The sequence below is a fragment of the Xenopus laevis genome, chromosome 1L (genome assembly GCF_017654675.1).
Source record: "Xenopus laevis strain J_2021 chromosome 1L, Xenopus_laevis_v10.1, whole genome shotgun sequence".
NCBI lineage: Eukaryota > Metazoa > Chordata > Amphibia > Anura > Pipidae > Xenopus > Xenopus laevis.
In genome coordinates this window covers 119,691,795-119,709,373 of record NC_054371.1, presented here as the reverse complement: position 1 = coordinate 119,709,373, position 17,579 = coordinate 119,691,795, and the positions used below count along the sequence as shown (strand labels likewise).

Sequence of the window (17,579 nt, the reverse complement as noted above, 5' to 3'; positions counted from 1 at the left end):
AACTGGCCACAGCAATAGGTAGATAAAGACTGTAGTTTGGTATGCTGGTGACAGAAAGGCAAGATCAAAGGGTATAACTATATAGGATGCTGTCCCTATAACTGCTGGGGGGGTCTAGGAAATGTATGTGTCCAGACTCCCGGTGGGATACAGAAGGTTTAGAGGAGTTCTAAAATGATTGTGCTGTGGGGCCCTTCTTTCCCAACTTCTAGTTATGCCACTGGCACAATTTGCTCTATAATGCCCTATATACATACAGTATTAACTACTGTATAACCTATTTGTTCTGACGGAGCTACAACTCCTGTATTCACCATTATCAGAGAGATGTTCAGAGTAGTAGTTTAACAACAGCTGAAGGGCTATAGGTCCGAATCCGTTTTGCCCTTAACCCAAAGGATGTCATGTTATAGTGCAAAGGGTGCCCTGTTAGTTACATCTTTATTGGCACGTACCAGGCAGAGCTCCACTATATAGGGGTGCAAAGGACCCCTGTTCTTAATACTTATACAGCAAAATCATTTAAAGCCCATAAACTTAGGGAAAGAAGCATTGTTCATGAAACTACTTTTCAGTCAGTGCCGCCCGGGCCTGCCCCCACCTAGGGTTGCCACCTTTTCTGGAAAAAAATACCAGCCTTCCTATATATTTATATTTTTTCACTATTAATAACATTGGGATCAGCCATAATTTTTACCGGCCAGGTGGCAACCCTACCCCCACCAGCATTATCGTTTGGGAACCTTATGGGGCGCAATTGGAAGCCTGCAAGTCGGAAGAGATACCCTAAAAAATAGGCAAGCTCTCCACAGACCTCTTTAACATCACTAGTATGGAGTCAAAAACAGGCCTGGACTGGCAATCTGTGGGTTCTGGCAAGTGCCAGAGGGGCTGCTGTAAGTTGCCATAGACAGTGACTATTGGGCTGGTGGGGGGCTGTGTGGACCCTTGTGTGGGCTGTATGGGCCTCTGTTCACCCAAAATGACAGGGCCTACTTTGAATCCTAGTTCAGACCTCAAAAACCCAAGCAGCTTTTAAGATACGCCAGAGAAAGAACTGACGGACAATTCTCTTAGACGGGTGACGTCACCAGCACGGCCAACGTTGCCTTCACCCGGAGTGCCGTCCCTTAGCCGGATCTGGTGACAGGCTTACTGCCGCCTCTCTCCTTCTTCGTCTTCTCATTGGTCAGTTTCGCTGCTGTAGTGGGGAGGAGGGCGTGGCTTCGCTATGCCTGCTTCAAGCTGCAGCGGGGAAGGCCGGTGAGTATATATTACCTTTCGGCGCTCCCTGACTGAGCTATCACCCTTACGCCAACATGCCTGTAGAGTTCGAGCTATGTCCTGGGCGGAAAATTGGAGGGGACCATCCATGCTTCATCATCGCCGAGATCGGACAGAATCACCAGGGCGACATCGAAACCGCCAAGAAAATGATCCGCATGGCGAAGGTGACTGAGATTTCATTGTAATAATATATATAAATGTGTGTGTATACATGTAAAGTAAGCGCAGAATAAACTGGAGAGCAGCTTCGTATTGAACAGGCAGAAATGATGCAGCCACTAAACCTGCATTGGAACCCCCACAGCAATGCCATACAGGCTAACAACACATATTCTCTATATAACTCTTCTCTTTCTATTCATTTCTCCGCTGCCAGCGCATACATACCACCTGTTGCACTCTATAATATATACAGTATATATATATATATATATATATATATATAGATATATATAGATATATATACATACATACACCACTGCAGTGCCTGCATCTCTCATGCACAGCCCATTCATTCATGTTATCCATTATCTATATAATATATCTCTTAAATAACCGCAATGGGCAGTAATAATGGGGAGGTGTTTTCAGTAAAAGCCGTAATGCAGAATGACCAGCCTGATCTCCCCCCCCCCCCTTTTTCCTAAAGCAAGGATAATCTGACATAGGAAAACCCACACAAGCCTCTCTGTGGGTTAAGCAGTGGGGGGGGGAGCTCTGTCACGTATCATTTTAGTGTGGGCGTTCAGGGCAGGCGGTAGTGGGCTTGGATAACATGACTGTAAAATCAATGCCAAAGTGGAATGAATGATATTTTCTAAAATATAATACATCATTCCCCATGCTGACACATAGAAATGGAAAGCTGATCATAAATGTATACAGCAGTATGCTAAGACATTCTACAAATAGTTTTTTTTTTGTGATTTCTGAAATATTTAGATTTTTTTTTTATCACTCTGCCAACTGTTTAAAGGTTGCTAGCACTTAATTACCCTAGCAACCTGGCAGGAGTTGGAAGATGATGAGAGAGAGAGAGAGAGAGAGAGAGAGTCTGAGAAGAAAGCAAACCGATATGAAACCAAGAAGAACAGTTAAACAACTTGATCTTGGTTTTTGGGGACTGGGATCAGTGACTCCTGACAACCAGAGCATTTTATAGTTGCAGGCTTATTCAAAACTACAAAATAAATAAGAAAGTGACGTGAAAAGTCAGTCAGAGCCAGAACTAGGTGTAGGAAGAAGAGGCAGGGGCTGTGGTGGTGGTGTACAGTAAAGGGGCAAGGAGAGAGTGGCAGGGGCAGTGAGTGGGCAGCAAACTGAGGAGTAGGGTCAATTCTGCTGCTTGGGGGGGGCAGGGAGTAAGGGAGCAAGTAAGGTGCTTGGGTAGCCCCTCTCTGCAATCACTCTATGAACACTCTAAATGAATCATAATGTCACAATATAATTTTATAAAACAGCAATCCTGTATTATTCATTATTCCCCATAGCAGGCTTATTTTGTTTGTTGCCTGATATAATCCGGTTACTGCACTGTAATATATGATCAATTGCTGTTGTTTAAATCTCGGTTGTGGTTTATTGGCATAGTGGGAAAGTAACAAAATGGCACTTTGCTGCTGAACATAATGGCTGTGCAAAAAAATACACCACAGATCAGATGGCCACCTAAACACTAGGCATTGCAGCATAAAGTCTGGTGAATTTACCAAGTTGTACATTGATTTTAAGTGACCATGCAGCCTGATGTAAAATTCCAGCAGTACCTTTAAAAGTGCCTGAAACATCATATTTTCTTGCCATCTGAATTATTATTATTATTATTGACTTAAATGGATTATGCCAAGTTTAAGGTGCTAAAAGTCCAAATAGTAATTTAATGTATTTATGTAAAATGTAAAAGGTGTAGTTTTAAATTCTGCGTACCAAGGGAGTTGCTAGGTACCCAATAGACCCAGGGCTCAGACCCTCAACCATATAGAGAACAACCTATATGTGAATTGATATGCATCCTTTCCACTCACCTCAACTATTGTTTGGCCTTTAGTTTGTATTTGGTATTTTTTTTCTTATACAAGTGAACTTCTGTTCTATCTTTACTGTTTCCTCATCAACTTCCACTTGACTGTCTTCACTCCACTCTTCCCCTCTCCTCGTCTCCTATCTCTTTTCCTTCTCCACCTACCTTTGCTTCATGATCACGCATTTCCTTATAACTCTTCTTTCATCCTCTTCTCCCCTGCACCTACCTGATCTCCTGTTCTCATTTCACATTTTTCCTTCTGCCGTTTCTGTTGTGCTCTTAATTCTCTTTTTGTATGTGATAACCATCACTAAACCACACCTTTTTATCCCACCCCTTTCTAATTTATTGTTTGCGTCACTCCCAGTCCCACCCATCTTCCTTCCTTCCCATCTCCTTTCTCATTTTCACTCACCCTTCCTTCACTCTGAATTTTTCCTCCTCTTCTACATCTAGTCCACGTCCAAAACAGCTTTGACAATGAAGGCAAGGCTGGTAGCCCTTGTCCCCTTCATGGTACCACCACTGAATTTCCCCTTGTCTGGAAATGTTACTGACAGTAGAAGGGTGAGATGAAACAAGGAGTGGAATTCCACCACCACCTCCATTTTGCTTAGCCCACTAATGCAGTAGTATGAGAGTAAGGGAGTAGGTAGCAAGCTGTAAAGTTGTAGATCTTTTCAGCATTTTAGCGCAGAGGTCCTCCTTTTTTTTTGACCACTACTGAACTGTCCCCTTTTAAAAGCAGCTGTAAGATCTGTTATATGATGAACAAGATCCACAAATCTTCTAGAAAATATATCCTTCTAAATAGTGCTCACTCAACACTATGCTATAACACCTATGTCACCTTTGTCACATGAGCCACTGAAACCTGTTTATTACAGTATAAGACAATGCACCCTCTACTTCTATGTAGAATAAATGTAATTATATTAATCAGGCCCAATTACTCTATACAGTGTGTTTGGGCACATGAATAATGTGCTTCCTTTCAGGTTTTTCCTTGCCTTGCAACTCTGCAGAATAAAGAAGCCCTGCAGTGCTAGGAAACCATCTGCAATTCATTTGATGCAGACGCTTAAAATCCTACTCATATGAGTGGGTGTAGCTTAGTCAGTATGTAAATGTTTAAAGAGCTTGTTGGAAGTAGAACTGAATCATGCAGCTAAGAAAACTCCTTTGCTGTGCATTGGTCAGTGTTTTATGGAATTGTTAGGCATGATGTACAACCTATTATTGTATAGTGCTACTGAATATGTTGCCGCTTTATAAATACATTATAATAATAATAATTGCTTGCTGTACTTTCCGTGGGAAGCAGTCCTATTCTAAGCTGCAGTTACTCTTTAAAGGGAAACTATACCCCCCCAAACAATGTAGTCTGTATAAAAATATATTGCATAAAACAGCTCATGTAAAACCCTGCTTCGTGTAAATAAACCATTTTCATAATAATATACTTTTTTAGTATACCCATTGGGTAATCCTAAATAGAAAATTTTATTTTAAAAAATAAGGTCAGCCCCCTTGTATCGTATGATTGACGGTGCACACAAACATACCAGACAAACCATACTTGTTAGGTCACATGAGCCAATTAAAGGAGAAGGAAAGGTTAAAACTAAGTAAGCCTTATCAGAAAGGTCCATCTAAATATACCAGTAAACACCCCAAGTAATGTTGCTCTGAGTCCCTGTCAAAAGAAACACCACATTTATTTCCTTCTATTGTGTACTCATGGGCTTCTGTATCAGACTTCCTGTTCTCAGCTTAAACCTCATTGCCCTGGGCAAGAGCATGCTCAGTTTGCTCCTCTCCCCCCACCCCTCCCTTCTCTACTGTAATCTGAGCCCAGAGCAGGGAGAGACTTGGGCAGGAAGTGATGTCACACCACATTAATACTGCAGCTCCTATTCTAAACAAACAGAAAGTTTCTAGAGCTTTTTTCTCAGGTATGGTAAAACATTCTACAGAATAAATATAGCATTCTATATTGCGCTATTGTAGCTAATCTATTGGCAATAAAATGCCTCCGTAGCTTTCCTTCTCCTTTAACAGACAGAGTTCTGTCTTTTGCTTCCACACTTCTTCCTGTTACAGTAAGAGTTGTACTATTTCTGGTCAGGTGATCTCTGAGGCAGCACACAGACCATCACAAAATGGTGGTTCAAGGTAAGAGATGTAAAAAAGGTAAAACTTTACTTAAATCTGTAGCTTAAGTATTCATTCTGGGGGTAAAGTTTTTCTTTAAATAATGATTGAAGAGAAATGTCTTCACAGCATTAAATATTTTTTATCTTATACTTAGAATCTTAAAATGTCCACTCCACCCACTGCTTACTCCTGGAATTTTAAAACAATTCCTTTCAGTTATTTGTATGTGCATATAAATCCTCTTTCTGTTGTGACTGTCTTTTAGGAATGTGGTGCAGATTGTGCAAAGTTTCAGAAGAGTGAGCTGGAGTACAAGTTTAATAAGAAAGCGTTGGAAAAACCATATAACTCTCCACACTCTTGGGGGAAAACCTATGGAGAGCACAAGCGCCACCTGGAGTTCAGCCATGATCAGTTCCGGGAGCTACAGAAGTATGCAAAAGAAGTAGGAATTTATTTCACAGCATCTGGTATGGATGAGGTAGGTTGTTATGTTAGCGGTAGGTTTTGTTTATGACTTGATCCATTACACTCATTGCAGTTGCACTCGATTCGTGTCAAACACAACTGTGTGAGATTTCACAAGTCGGCCACCCTGTGTCAGAAATCATTTACACATTTATGCTGCTATAGAAAAAGATGTTGCATTATGGGTAAAAATGTGGCCATCTGTGCAGGAATTGCACTTTGCACAATGCACTTGTAAATGGGCCCTGATGTGGTTTATCTGATACCCAGATCCTGGATCAGCACAGCTTCCTTTGTTTTCTTGTGATTAAGGGAATGAAAAGGGGCAGAACAAAGCAGTGAGCTATTAATAAGCTATTAATATGTTTTTAATGAAGCAATGATGGCTATTCCTCTACTGTGCTCTGACATTGTAAAGTTAATCTTAGAGATGCACAGGAACATTTTTTTAACCAAATCTTTAGTGTTCCATTAGACCAAATCTAAACCCTTAAGGGCTGCTTTGTGAAAGATCAAACTTGGAAATCCAGAAGGATTTCCAGGATTTGTCTGGTTTTGAATTTATCGATTTTAATGAATGAACATATTGATGAAAGCAGTTAAAGGTGTCAATTTGTCAGAATTCATTGACTGTGGGATATTAGTGCACAGCACGGCTCATCAACAGCACTGTGCACTAACACCAATTTGAATCATTACTGCTTCATGCGCATGATATGGAGGGAGTAAGGACATGGACAATTAATTTTCTCACTGAAATTATTCTATAGTTATTATATAACTAATCCGTAATGGTTTATTACAAGGGTTGTTCACCTTTGAGATAACTTTTAGTATGATGTAGAGAGTGATTTTCTGCGACAATTTGTAATTAGTTTTAATTTTTTATTTGTGGTTTTTGAGTTATTTTGCTTTTATTCAGCAGCTCAGTTCTGTTTGCAATGTTTAGCAATCTGGTTGCTAGGGTTCAAATTTCCCTAGCAACCACACACTGATTTGTATAAGAGACTGGAATATGAATAGGAGAGGCCAGAATGAGTAATAAAATGTAGCAATGCCAATAAATACGTACAGTCCGTTTTTTTTAGATGTGGTCAATGACCCCCTTTTGAAAGCTGGAAAGAGCCAGAAGAAAAAGTCAATTCAAAAACAGTAAAAAAAATAAATATCTGTAGAAATAAGGCTAATCAACAGGTGTTGCTGTGTTTTTTTTCATTGAAGACATTTCACCAGTCTTTCTCAAGTTATTCTGAATTGATAAGCCAGTTGGATGACTGGTGAAACATCTTCAAGGAAAATAACACCTCAGCTCCAGTTGATTTGACTTTATTTCTACAGATATACCATGACCTGGATGAATGAGAATCTTCACAAACGTATATAAAATAAATAATGAAGATGCAGAAAGTTGCTTATAACATACTAAAAGTTAACTTAAAGGAGAAGGAAAGCTACCAAAACAGTTTATTGCCAATAGATTAGCTACAATAGTGCAAGCTATAACTTTATTCTGTAGAATGCTTTACCATATGGGAGTAAACAGCTCTAGAAGCTCTCTCTGTTTGTTTAGGATAGCAGCTGCCATATTTTCTTGGTGTGACATCACTTCCTGACTGAGTTTCCCTGCTCACTCATAGCTCTGGGCTCAGATTACAGATGGGAAGGGAGGAGGGGGGTGGGGAGAGGAGTAAACTGAGCATGCTCAAGCCCTGCCCTGGAGGTTTATGCTGAAAACAGGAAGTCTGATACAGAAGCCCATGTGTACACAATAGAAGGAAAGAAATGTGGTATTTCTTTTGACAGAGGGTTCAGAGCAGCATTACTTTGAGGGTTTACTGGTGTATTTATATAGACCTTTTTGATAAAACTTACTTCATTTTAGCCTTTCCTTCTCCTTTAAAGGTGAACCATTGTTATAGCTTAGTAAAATGTAGCAATACATTGTAAATCAGCTGCTTAATATATTATGTCTAAACCAATGGATAACAGGATACAACACATTTTTATATTTCAATATGAAATGCAAAGTGTTGTGTTGATTTTGCTGACAGTTAAAATCGCAAATTAGGATTTAGCCATATCTTGAATGGAGGATTAGGTATTAGGCAAAACCCAAATATCAATCGATCCAGCAATGTAAAGCTTTTTTCTAACCCTGCATGCAATACTGCAGTACTTTGGTCTTTTGTTCACTGTGACTTGTTGGGTGTGTATTTTATTGATGTTGTGCTCAAATGTATTACCAGGCAATGGGCAACATTTCTCTGCCTTAAATAATTATTTCCTGATTATAACCTACTGCTCTCTAGGAGTACGTGATTGCTATTCATTATCATATCTATTTAGATCTCAGTCAGGTACATGATAGGTGAGCATTTACATCTCCATTTATGGCACTCTGATCTTGAATTCCGACAGTTCCAAAGCAATGATTGCTTGGTGTAATCTGGGTGCGGGGGTATATGGGTGCATATATATGCTTTCTGCTTATGCATTCATGCTGTTTTGCTACTAGTTGTGTGATATTTTGACATTGTGAGGAGTGGTTAAACATATACAATGACTGTTCAAAAAAGAAGGAAATGATTTAGACTTCAACATATAAATGTTTAAGGTTTCCTCTGTCACTATGAGGCTGAGTAGGCCTGAAGGATGAGCCATTCTGTCACCATGGCAACAACACACTGCATTAGTCAGTCTGCAATCAATCCAGATGTATAATCTTCAGTACACAGATTGATTATTCATAAAACCAATCTTAGGCTGTCCTATAGAAATGATCTCCTGTAAGTTACAGGAGGCCCATGCCCAGAACTGACTACACTAACTCTGACTACACCCATTCTCCATAAAGCTCTGTACCCTTTTTGTGATTTGGGCATGTCCTGGGAAATACTTGCCTATTGACGTTTTTTTGCCCTAATGAAGTTCAGTTTGCCCTCCAGTGGATTTGTACATAAACCTTTGTAGCGGAGAATATAGGCAGTATATCCAAGTGATGTGTGTATGATCACATCAATATTTAATGATCAAAAACTAAATTCAGGCTGTGAGTGGTCTCAGCATGCACCTCTCTGCTGCTTGGGGGCATGTCTACTTGACGTGTACAGGTATTTCTTTTATAAGCTATTACATAATTTAAAGGGACATGAAACACCAGGGTCATACAGACAAGCCCATCAGCTTTAGGTGTAGCTTTGGTTGCCACCTTTTCTTGAAAAAAATACCGGTCTTCCTATATTTCTATGCATTTCCCCTATTAATAACATTGGGATGAAGCTTCATTTTTTAACGGCCAGGCCAATAAAATACCGGCAGGTGGCAAACCTAGGTGTAGCTGGGTTAATGTTTTAACTTGATACATGTATATATGTTTTTCTCTTTCAGATGGCAGTGGAATTCCTTCATGAGCTGGGCGTCCCTTTTTTAAAAGTGGGTTCAGGGGACACCAATAATTTTCCGTATTTAAAAAAGACTGCACAGAAAGGTAGCGTTATTTTATAAGAGTTTGAAAATGTGTATTGTTTTTAAGGAACATAAATTCCCTAAGGCTCAAATCAAATCTGATATAGGTACAAATATATCTTTTGATTCTACCTTTTAATAGCTGCTTCCCCCACCCTCTGGAGCCAGTGGTGGTAGTTTCAAGAAAGATAATAATACATTTTATATAAACAAATGCCTCCTATCTCCGTTTGTTTGCTGGGGCCTTCATTAAACAGGGGAGAGTAATTTGATTGATTGCCTTCTGCTTTCCCAGAAATTGCTCTGAAGAACCAGTGAGGTGGGATTAAGTGCTTTTTTTAGTTTCACTGTTTCACGGTTTGCTGTAAGACATAGCAAAAAACCAATGGCATTTTAAATAAAACTCTATACAGAATATCCAAAATAATTCTAATTCTGCTATATGGAATAAACATGGAAATAATACACCAACTTCTAAAGCAAAAGATCAATTTGTACTGATCTGTTTTTCAACCTGGAAGCTTAAAATTTCTTATTAAATATATTTTATGGGTCTCTTCTTGTCCCAGGTCGCCCTATGGTAATATCAAGTGGCATGCAGTCCCTGGACACAATGCGTCGTGTTTATGAAATGGTGAAACAAGTGAATCCAAACTTCTGCTTTCTACAGTGCACCAGCGCATACCCTCTCTTACCAGAGGACGTCAACCTCCGTGTCATAAAGGTGAGGTGCTCTTGTTTTTGTAAGCTTGTACAATATCCTCCTGGATTCTTTTTGACACCTTTACAATTTACCATTGCTTGTAGCCTGCGAGTCATGTAATCTGAAACAGAGCAGCAATTATTACTATATAAAAGCAATACACCCATGTTAATTCCTCTTCCTTCCTAATGCTTTGCCACACCCATACGTGTCGCAACACTGGGGCATACAGTATTTATCAAACAGTTAAGTTAGAGATGGCCACAGTCCTCTATAGTGAAGTTCTGCAAATGGCCATTCAGCCTAGGGAGGCCTGTTCCAAAGTTTGGGAACCACTATTTCCTTTTTTTCTAATTACGTTTGAGCCACCTACATTGCAAATCAAGAGTATGAAGTAGAAAGGTTTAAAGGAGAACCAAACTCCTTCTGTTTAAAGTGGACCTGTCACCCAGACATAAAAAGCTGTATAATAAAAGTCCTTTTCAAACTAAACATGAAATACAAAGTTCTTTTTTTTTTATAAGTCATGTTTTTATTATTTTAAATGCCCATACATAGATAACAAAACAAAAATAATAATAATGAAAACATTTATACATATAAGGGATCATATAGTTCCTAGGTCACATATACATAAAGCAATTTACCTCGTTCTACCATGTAATAACTCTTTTCTTTATTGCCATCTAAGCACTTGCTTACTTCTCTCCCGTAATTGAAAAATAATGGGGTTCATCTTATTAGGAGTATCCATACTTTATAGCAAGCAACAGATCAGCAGTTACACAGGTAGTTCCTCTTACTCATTGCCTATCTCATCAAGGTCACACCAGGGACCCCAAACTTTATCAAATTTGTTATTAGCTCCCCTCTTTTCATATGTTAACTTATACAAATAGGCTGTGCAGTTGACTAGTCGCTTCCTATCCAATGCATAGGTACGGTTTTTTTTAGCATAGAAGAGAAGTAGTCTGAATAATAATCTTGAGTGTTTCATCGGGATTATGACATCTAAAACACCCAGAAGGCATGTTGCTGGAGCGATCACTTTTGGAAATGCTATGTTATTTGCCAGGTAGTCTATTAACGTCCAGAAACGTTGGGAATATGCTTAAGACCAAATTATATGAAAAAAAATCTGCAGAGGCAGTACCGCATCTGGTGCATCTGAGTAAGTAGGTATTCTCCTCATCTGATGCAGTTTCATGGGTGATGGAAAGTTTTTTTTATTGAATAGATATATCTTTAATTGAGACCAGAAATGTGTATATATTGTCTGTAGCTTCTTCCCACTCCTCTGGGGTGAGTTCAGGGATGCGAGAGGACCATCATTTTTCTGCAGCTTGGAATGGTTTAGGGCCTTTTTGCAACAAGTTTTGATAGATGCATAGTGGGTGAGTTGAGTATTTCCTCTAGAGTGAGAGTGTCTAATTGTGAGGAGAGAGAGTCAAATTGGGCTTGAAATGCGCGTCTCAGTTGAAGGTATTTGTAAAAGGGGAGATGCGGTTCAAGAATCTTGTCTTGTTGTATGTATGTTGGAAAGGTTTTGTGTTCTAGAAGATCAGTCAGGTATTTGATGTTATTTCTAGGCCAGAAAATAAAGTTCTGTAAATGTCTTGGGTGTGGGAGAAGTGAATTCCCCCAAAGAGATAAATATTGAGATTTCACCGTTGTAGACCATGCTTTATATGGAGTGGACAATGTAGTTGGTTGTGGAGGCACATCTTTGAGTTGTCAGTAAGGAAAGTTGCATAGGCCTTCAAGGGACTTCAGAATTGATGCCTGGAGGGGGTTTTCAGGTCATATGCATCCGGGGCAAAGCACCAGTGTAGATAGCGTATTTGTGATGCTAAGTAATACCACTGGAAGTGAGGAAATTCTAAGCACCCTTCTGACAACGGGGCTGTAAGTTTTTCCAGGCTACTCTTGGTGGTTTGTTATTCCAAATAAAGGGGATTAAGCTCTGATTAATCTGTTTGAAGATTTGATTGGGGATGGGGCAGGGATCATTGTGAAGTACATATAAGAATTTAGGAAGGTAGATAATTTTTTTATGACATTAATTCTTCCCCAGAGTGTAAGTGGCAGTTTGGCCCATTGGATGAGTTTGGTGTTAAAGGTGGTAATGATTGGGTCTAAATTGAGTTTAATGAATTTATCCAGGTCTGTATGTATCCTCATCCCTAAATATTTATTTAAATTGTTGGGACCATTGTAGGGGAATCCCTGGGGACAGGTTTTGTGGTTGATCAGTGTCAATGGGGAACAGTACTGATTTCTCGCAATTAATCTGGAGTCCCGAGAAGTCACCGAATTGATTGACTAGTTGTAGTAAGGCAAGGAGTGAGTCAGTTGGGTCTTTAAGGTAGATAAGCAAGTCATCTGCATATGTTTAGACCTTGTCTTGAATTTGATTGTATGTTAGGCCTTTGTTCTGGGGGGGGTACCTAAAGCATATGGCAAGCGGCTCAATGGCTAAGGCATAGGGGAGAGGGGGCACCCTTGTCTTGTCCCTCTTGTTAGTGGAAAGGAGGTTAACCCGTTCATGGTTATTATTTTTGGTCCAAGGCCAAAGCGTTGCAGGACTTCCCACAGCTTGGCCGAGTCTAGTGAGGCCACTACTCGGGTACCCCTTTCAACATGGTCTAATTGGAGGTTAGTAAATAATCGTCTGATGTTAATGTCGGTGGATCTACCTGGCATAAATCCAGATTGGTCTGGATGGACAAGATCTGATTTGGGGATAACTACAATTAGGGCTTCATCAAATGAGGTAGGGAGAGATTGGTTATCAAAAGCATCTTGAAATGTATTGAGGAGTTTAGGGGGTAATATCTCTATTAAGGCTTTATACCAGTCTGCTGGAAGGCCCTCCGGCCCTGGTGTTTTATTAGATGGGAGAGCCCTAATTGCTGAGACAATGTCTTTCTCAGATATCGGATGGTCTAGTATGGCGCGGTCGTTAGGGGAGAGAGATGGGATTGGAATAGGATCCAGGAAGAGAGATAACTGAGCATTGGTGTAGTTAGACTTAGAGGCGTGTAGGTTTTGGTAGTATTGTGCAAATAGTTGCACTATGAGGTGAGGATCCGTAACTAATCTATTGTTGTCCGTATGTATACGGGGTATAGCAGTACTAGTTGTCTGGGGTTTAGTTAGGTAAACTAAAAGTTTACTATTTTTGTCTCCATATTCAAATATGTTTTGTGTCTGGTATTATAGGGCTTTTTAGTAAGCTCTGTTGCAACCTTACTGAGAGAGTGCCGGGAAGCTTCAAGCTTTTGGTAGGAGCCTGTGGTAGGAGATCGAATGTGTTCGGACTCATTTGTAATTGATTATCCGCATCCTTAACCTGTTCTTTAGTTACATTTCTGGCTTGGGTTATGGCTTGGGATAGGACACCCCTCATGAACGCTTTGGGGCTTCCCATAGGGTAGCCGTTGTGGCAGTGTTGTCATTAAACTCCAATAATCTGTATAAGATTTAATATTCTCTGTTGCGACGGTTTAATTTCGCAACCAGAGTGGGCTTAACCGCCAGAGTCTATTTAAGTGTTGGGGATTCCAACATAGTGTTACCTGGAGGGGGAATGGCAAATTCTTTTTTTTATTTCATTTAGAAATCACAGCTGTCAATCAAATATTGTTTGCCCCTCCTTTATGCCTTAGGCATAGAGGCGGAGCAAGCAATTACTTTCACTTTCCATTCAGCACTTCCTAAATGTCACTTCTCTCCCTACATTCCTCCAGGTCTCTTAACCATTTAATTGTGTAGCCAGTGCATGGGGATGTACATCATGTCCCCCATCCTTGTGCACAAACAAGATTCTGAGATTATGCAAGGCTTGCATCATCTCAGAAATGGCTCTTGCCTGCTTGCTATAATTATGAATTCCCAGACTGATGGAAACACGATTCAAATAATTTATACAGTGTAATTTAAGTTAATTTTGCTTGACTAACATGATAAAATAGGATTTGGAATAATTTTATTGGGTCCCCCCCCCCAGTCTCTGGTAATTGCCCCTAATCGCTTACTTACCTCTCTTTGCAGATTCAGTGCAGCAGAGCTCACGGGCATCATCTTCAGGATCTTCGGTAATCTTTGGATCTTCTTCACCAATTTCCATCACTTTTGGCGCATGTGCAGTTGTAAGGAACCGGAAGACTGCTGCAACTGTGCATGCGCCGATACATTGCTCTCTTCCAGAAGATTACCGAAGAGCTGAAGATGGCGCCCGTGAGCTCAGCTGAATCTGCAAAAAGAGGTAAGTAATTGATATGGGCCAATTGCCAGAGTTTACACCTAGGAGGGGGGGGGGGCTGTGTAGGGTAGGGGATTTTAAGCATAAGGGGGTTTGGTTCTCCTTTAATGAGGGTCCATGTGCCTTGTTACTGGCTTTCACATTACCATAATTTATGAGGCCATGTATCCCCTTTTAAGAATAATTAAACATTTATCTTTACTTTTTTTTGTCTCTGCTTAAGTTGTCTCCTTAAGTGATACAACTGCTGGGTGGTAAAGAGATCTGTATGCAGAAGTTTAGTCTCCAACAAAATGGAATTACATGTTTTGCTAATAGAAAAACACACGACCATGTAGAGAAAAAGGCTGCCACAAACCGGAACCTCGGTAGAAAATATGCCTCTTAAAAAGTTATTTTAAGTAACAAAAAATTGTATTACATCCTATTTGTGGTACAAAAAGTTTTGTGCCACTCCTGGGCACTATCATAGGCTCAATAGAAGATAAAGGTCATTTGACTGCTAATTGATGTGTCATGTAGTTAAGTCACACCCTTTTAATTGTCCACTACCTGTAAAATCTGGCCGTTTCACTTAGACGTACATTTATGGTATTTTTACTCTTAAACTACATTTTGATTACACCCTTCCTGAATTGATCTATCATGAGATTGGGCAGGGATCTCTTTACTATAGAGACCGAACAAAACAGAAGGATGCCTGTTTGAATTGTCTCACATGCATTTTGTTTTCCTTAAAGGAGTTTCAGACTACTTTCCCAGATATCCCAATTGGCTACTCTGGTCATGAAACCGGCATTGTAATCTCAGTGGCAGCTGTCGCCATGGGAGCCAAAGTGGTGGAGCGGCATGTAACACTGAACAAAACTTGGAAAGGCAATGATCACCAAGCTTCACTGGAGCCAAATGAATTGGCTGAATTGGTCAGCTCCATCAGGCTTGTAGAGAAAGCAATGGGCTCCTCTGTCAAACGCCTGTTGCCCTGTGAATTGGCCTGTCACAACAAGGTAAATCAATCTATCTCTTGCTGCTGTCTTATTATAGCTCATGTAAGTTGAATGACATTACGTTCAGTTTGAAATGACTTTCTATCAATAAAAATAAGGAGGGTCTGACTGTAAATAGCAGTCTCCGGGAAGAAAGTGATGTATCGACGCATGCGTAGTTGGAGCAATTTTGTTGGAGCTACAGCTGCGCATGCGCCGAAAGTCATGGAAACTGCCAAAGCGTTGGTCTCATTCCGAAGATTACCGAAGAGCCAGAAGATGGCTGCCGTAAATTCTGCTGGACAGAATCTGCACCGAGGGGCGAGTAAAGAGTTTGGGGCATTTGCCCGTGGTAGGAGCTAGGCGGGGGGGGGGGGGGGAGAGGGAGGATGGTCTATGTAGAGTAGGGGGGTTGGTGTTATTTTTTTTTTTTAACTTTAGGGTTGAATTCTCCTTTAATAAAACTGCCCCTTAGAAATTTTATGGACATAAGCTGAAAATTTCCCACCCACTGAAATGATTTGTAATTGTTAGGTTCACAAGACATACATGTAAAATACTGGAAACATAAAATCAAGGAGTGGCTTTTTTTGTTGTCCTGCTTCCCTGTGCAGCAGTCATTTTTTATGACTCACTGGATAAATCAGATGTTTGTTCCTCAGCGTTTCTCCTTCTGTATTTAGTTGCTGTACAAATAATTGTATAATGTTCAACTTCCCATGAAGACAATTATGGGAAATTCTTTTCATTTGCAGAATGCATGATTGATTGCTGTATGTTCTTCTCTGTGGTGTTTTTTGAGAAATAACTTCTACATGTAACATAATTTTCTCACTTTTGCAGCTTGGTAAATCAGTGGTGGCCAAAGTTAAGATCCCTGCCGGCACAGTGCTCACACTCAACATGCTAACGGTGAAAGTGGCTGAGCCCCGTGGCTTTCCCCCGGAAGAAATCTATGACCTGGAAGGCAAGACACTTAAGCGAGAGATTGAGGAAGACGATTCCGTTACAGAAGAAGCGATTGAGAATTATAACACTAGAACGAAATGTTAGATTTATAGCATGGCTGCTGCTCAAGGCTCTTTTCCCGCAGTCACCCTTCACCTTACCAATACATGTGCTCTGTAGATGTACAATTGCACCGGCTTGGGGATCCTTTTGTATTGAACACCAGTGGCATGCCAGATTGTGCTTCTGTTCTAGAACTGTCAGTGAGAGAAACTGCTGTTCTTGTAAGGCTTTCAATTATTGCATGGCAATCGGTCTGTAATTCAGCAGGCTATTTGTATTCTGATTCTAGAACCAACCCTGCCATTGTGGATGAATCTCACACTAGTACTGTGACAAACACATGTATGCTGGCTGAATGTTTACGGATTGTGCTTCCTTCCTCTAACTTCAGCACCTCATGTGATTTCTTTTTTGTGTGTGTGTGTGTGTAGGCGACTTTGGCCTACAAGTATAGCTTTCCTCTTTCATTTCAGACTAGTATAAGAATTACGGTTTGGCCAATCCCCCTCCCCCATCTCTTCCTGTATCAGACTGGCAAAAAAAATACCCCGTGTGTTTGCACTTGAATAGTTTTGCATGAACGTCGCCATCTTTAATGAGGATGGTGATCTATCTCTGCATCCAGGGCTCAAATCCATTTCTTTAACATGCGCTATTCCAGCCAAGGAAATCCAGCTCGAGTGATAGAGAAACAAAATCAAGAATGCTATGTAAAATCTTTTTATGATCTTTTTGGGATAGATTCTTATACAAATGAAGTTTTATGGAATTTGCCTTGTTTTGGCACAGTGACTTTTGCACCAAAAAAAATTTGTTGTGTACAAAGATTGTTCTTTTGTAAAACAACATTAAAAATTGATACATTTGATTTGTGTCGAGTTTAGTCTGTCATATTTATGTATTTTGATGTAATAACATAACCATAATGCTAGAAAAAGAAAGACATAGTTTAAGGAATGGAAGTAGCTTGGAATGGGACAGCTTATTCTGCTTCTATATTTCCTTGTAAACATGGGCCTGTATCCTTTCTTCCAGTCATCTGATCCTAAATCTCTTGCTTTCAGCTAAAAAAAAAACAATCTCTAACTAGTATCCAGAAGGCTTTTATACATGGGCAGTGGAATATGTCTGCCTGTGTCCTGTAAAGAGGTCACTACATCCTGGTTGGTTTTAACTGTTCTAGAGAAATGTCTCTTTTGTAAATGTAAAATCTGG

General features: G+C 40.1%; 1 protein-coding gene across 1 annotated transcript; it reads left to right on the top strand.

Annotated features, from left to right (window-relative positions):
• The first annotated feature begins 1,262 nt into the window (after window positions 1-1,262).
• Window positions 1,263-17,230, top strand: nans.L (N-acetylneuraminate synthase L homeolog). The gene is given in 6 exon segments (NM_001094124.1): window positions 1,263-1,451; window positions 5,733-5,948; window positions 9,323-9,422; window positions 9,970-10,124; window positions 15,108-15,374; window positions 16,197-17,230. Coding segments are annotated over 6 exon segments (1,080 nt in total). The 5' UTR covers window positions 1,263-1,319; the 3' UTR covers window positions 16,407-17,230.
• The last annotated feature ends 349 nt before the right edge of the window (window positions 17,231-17,579 follow it).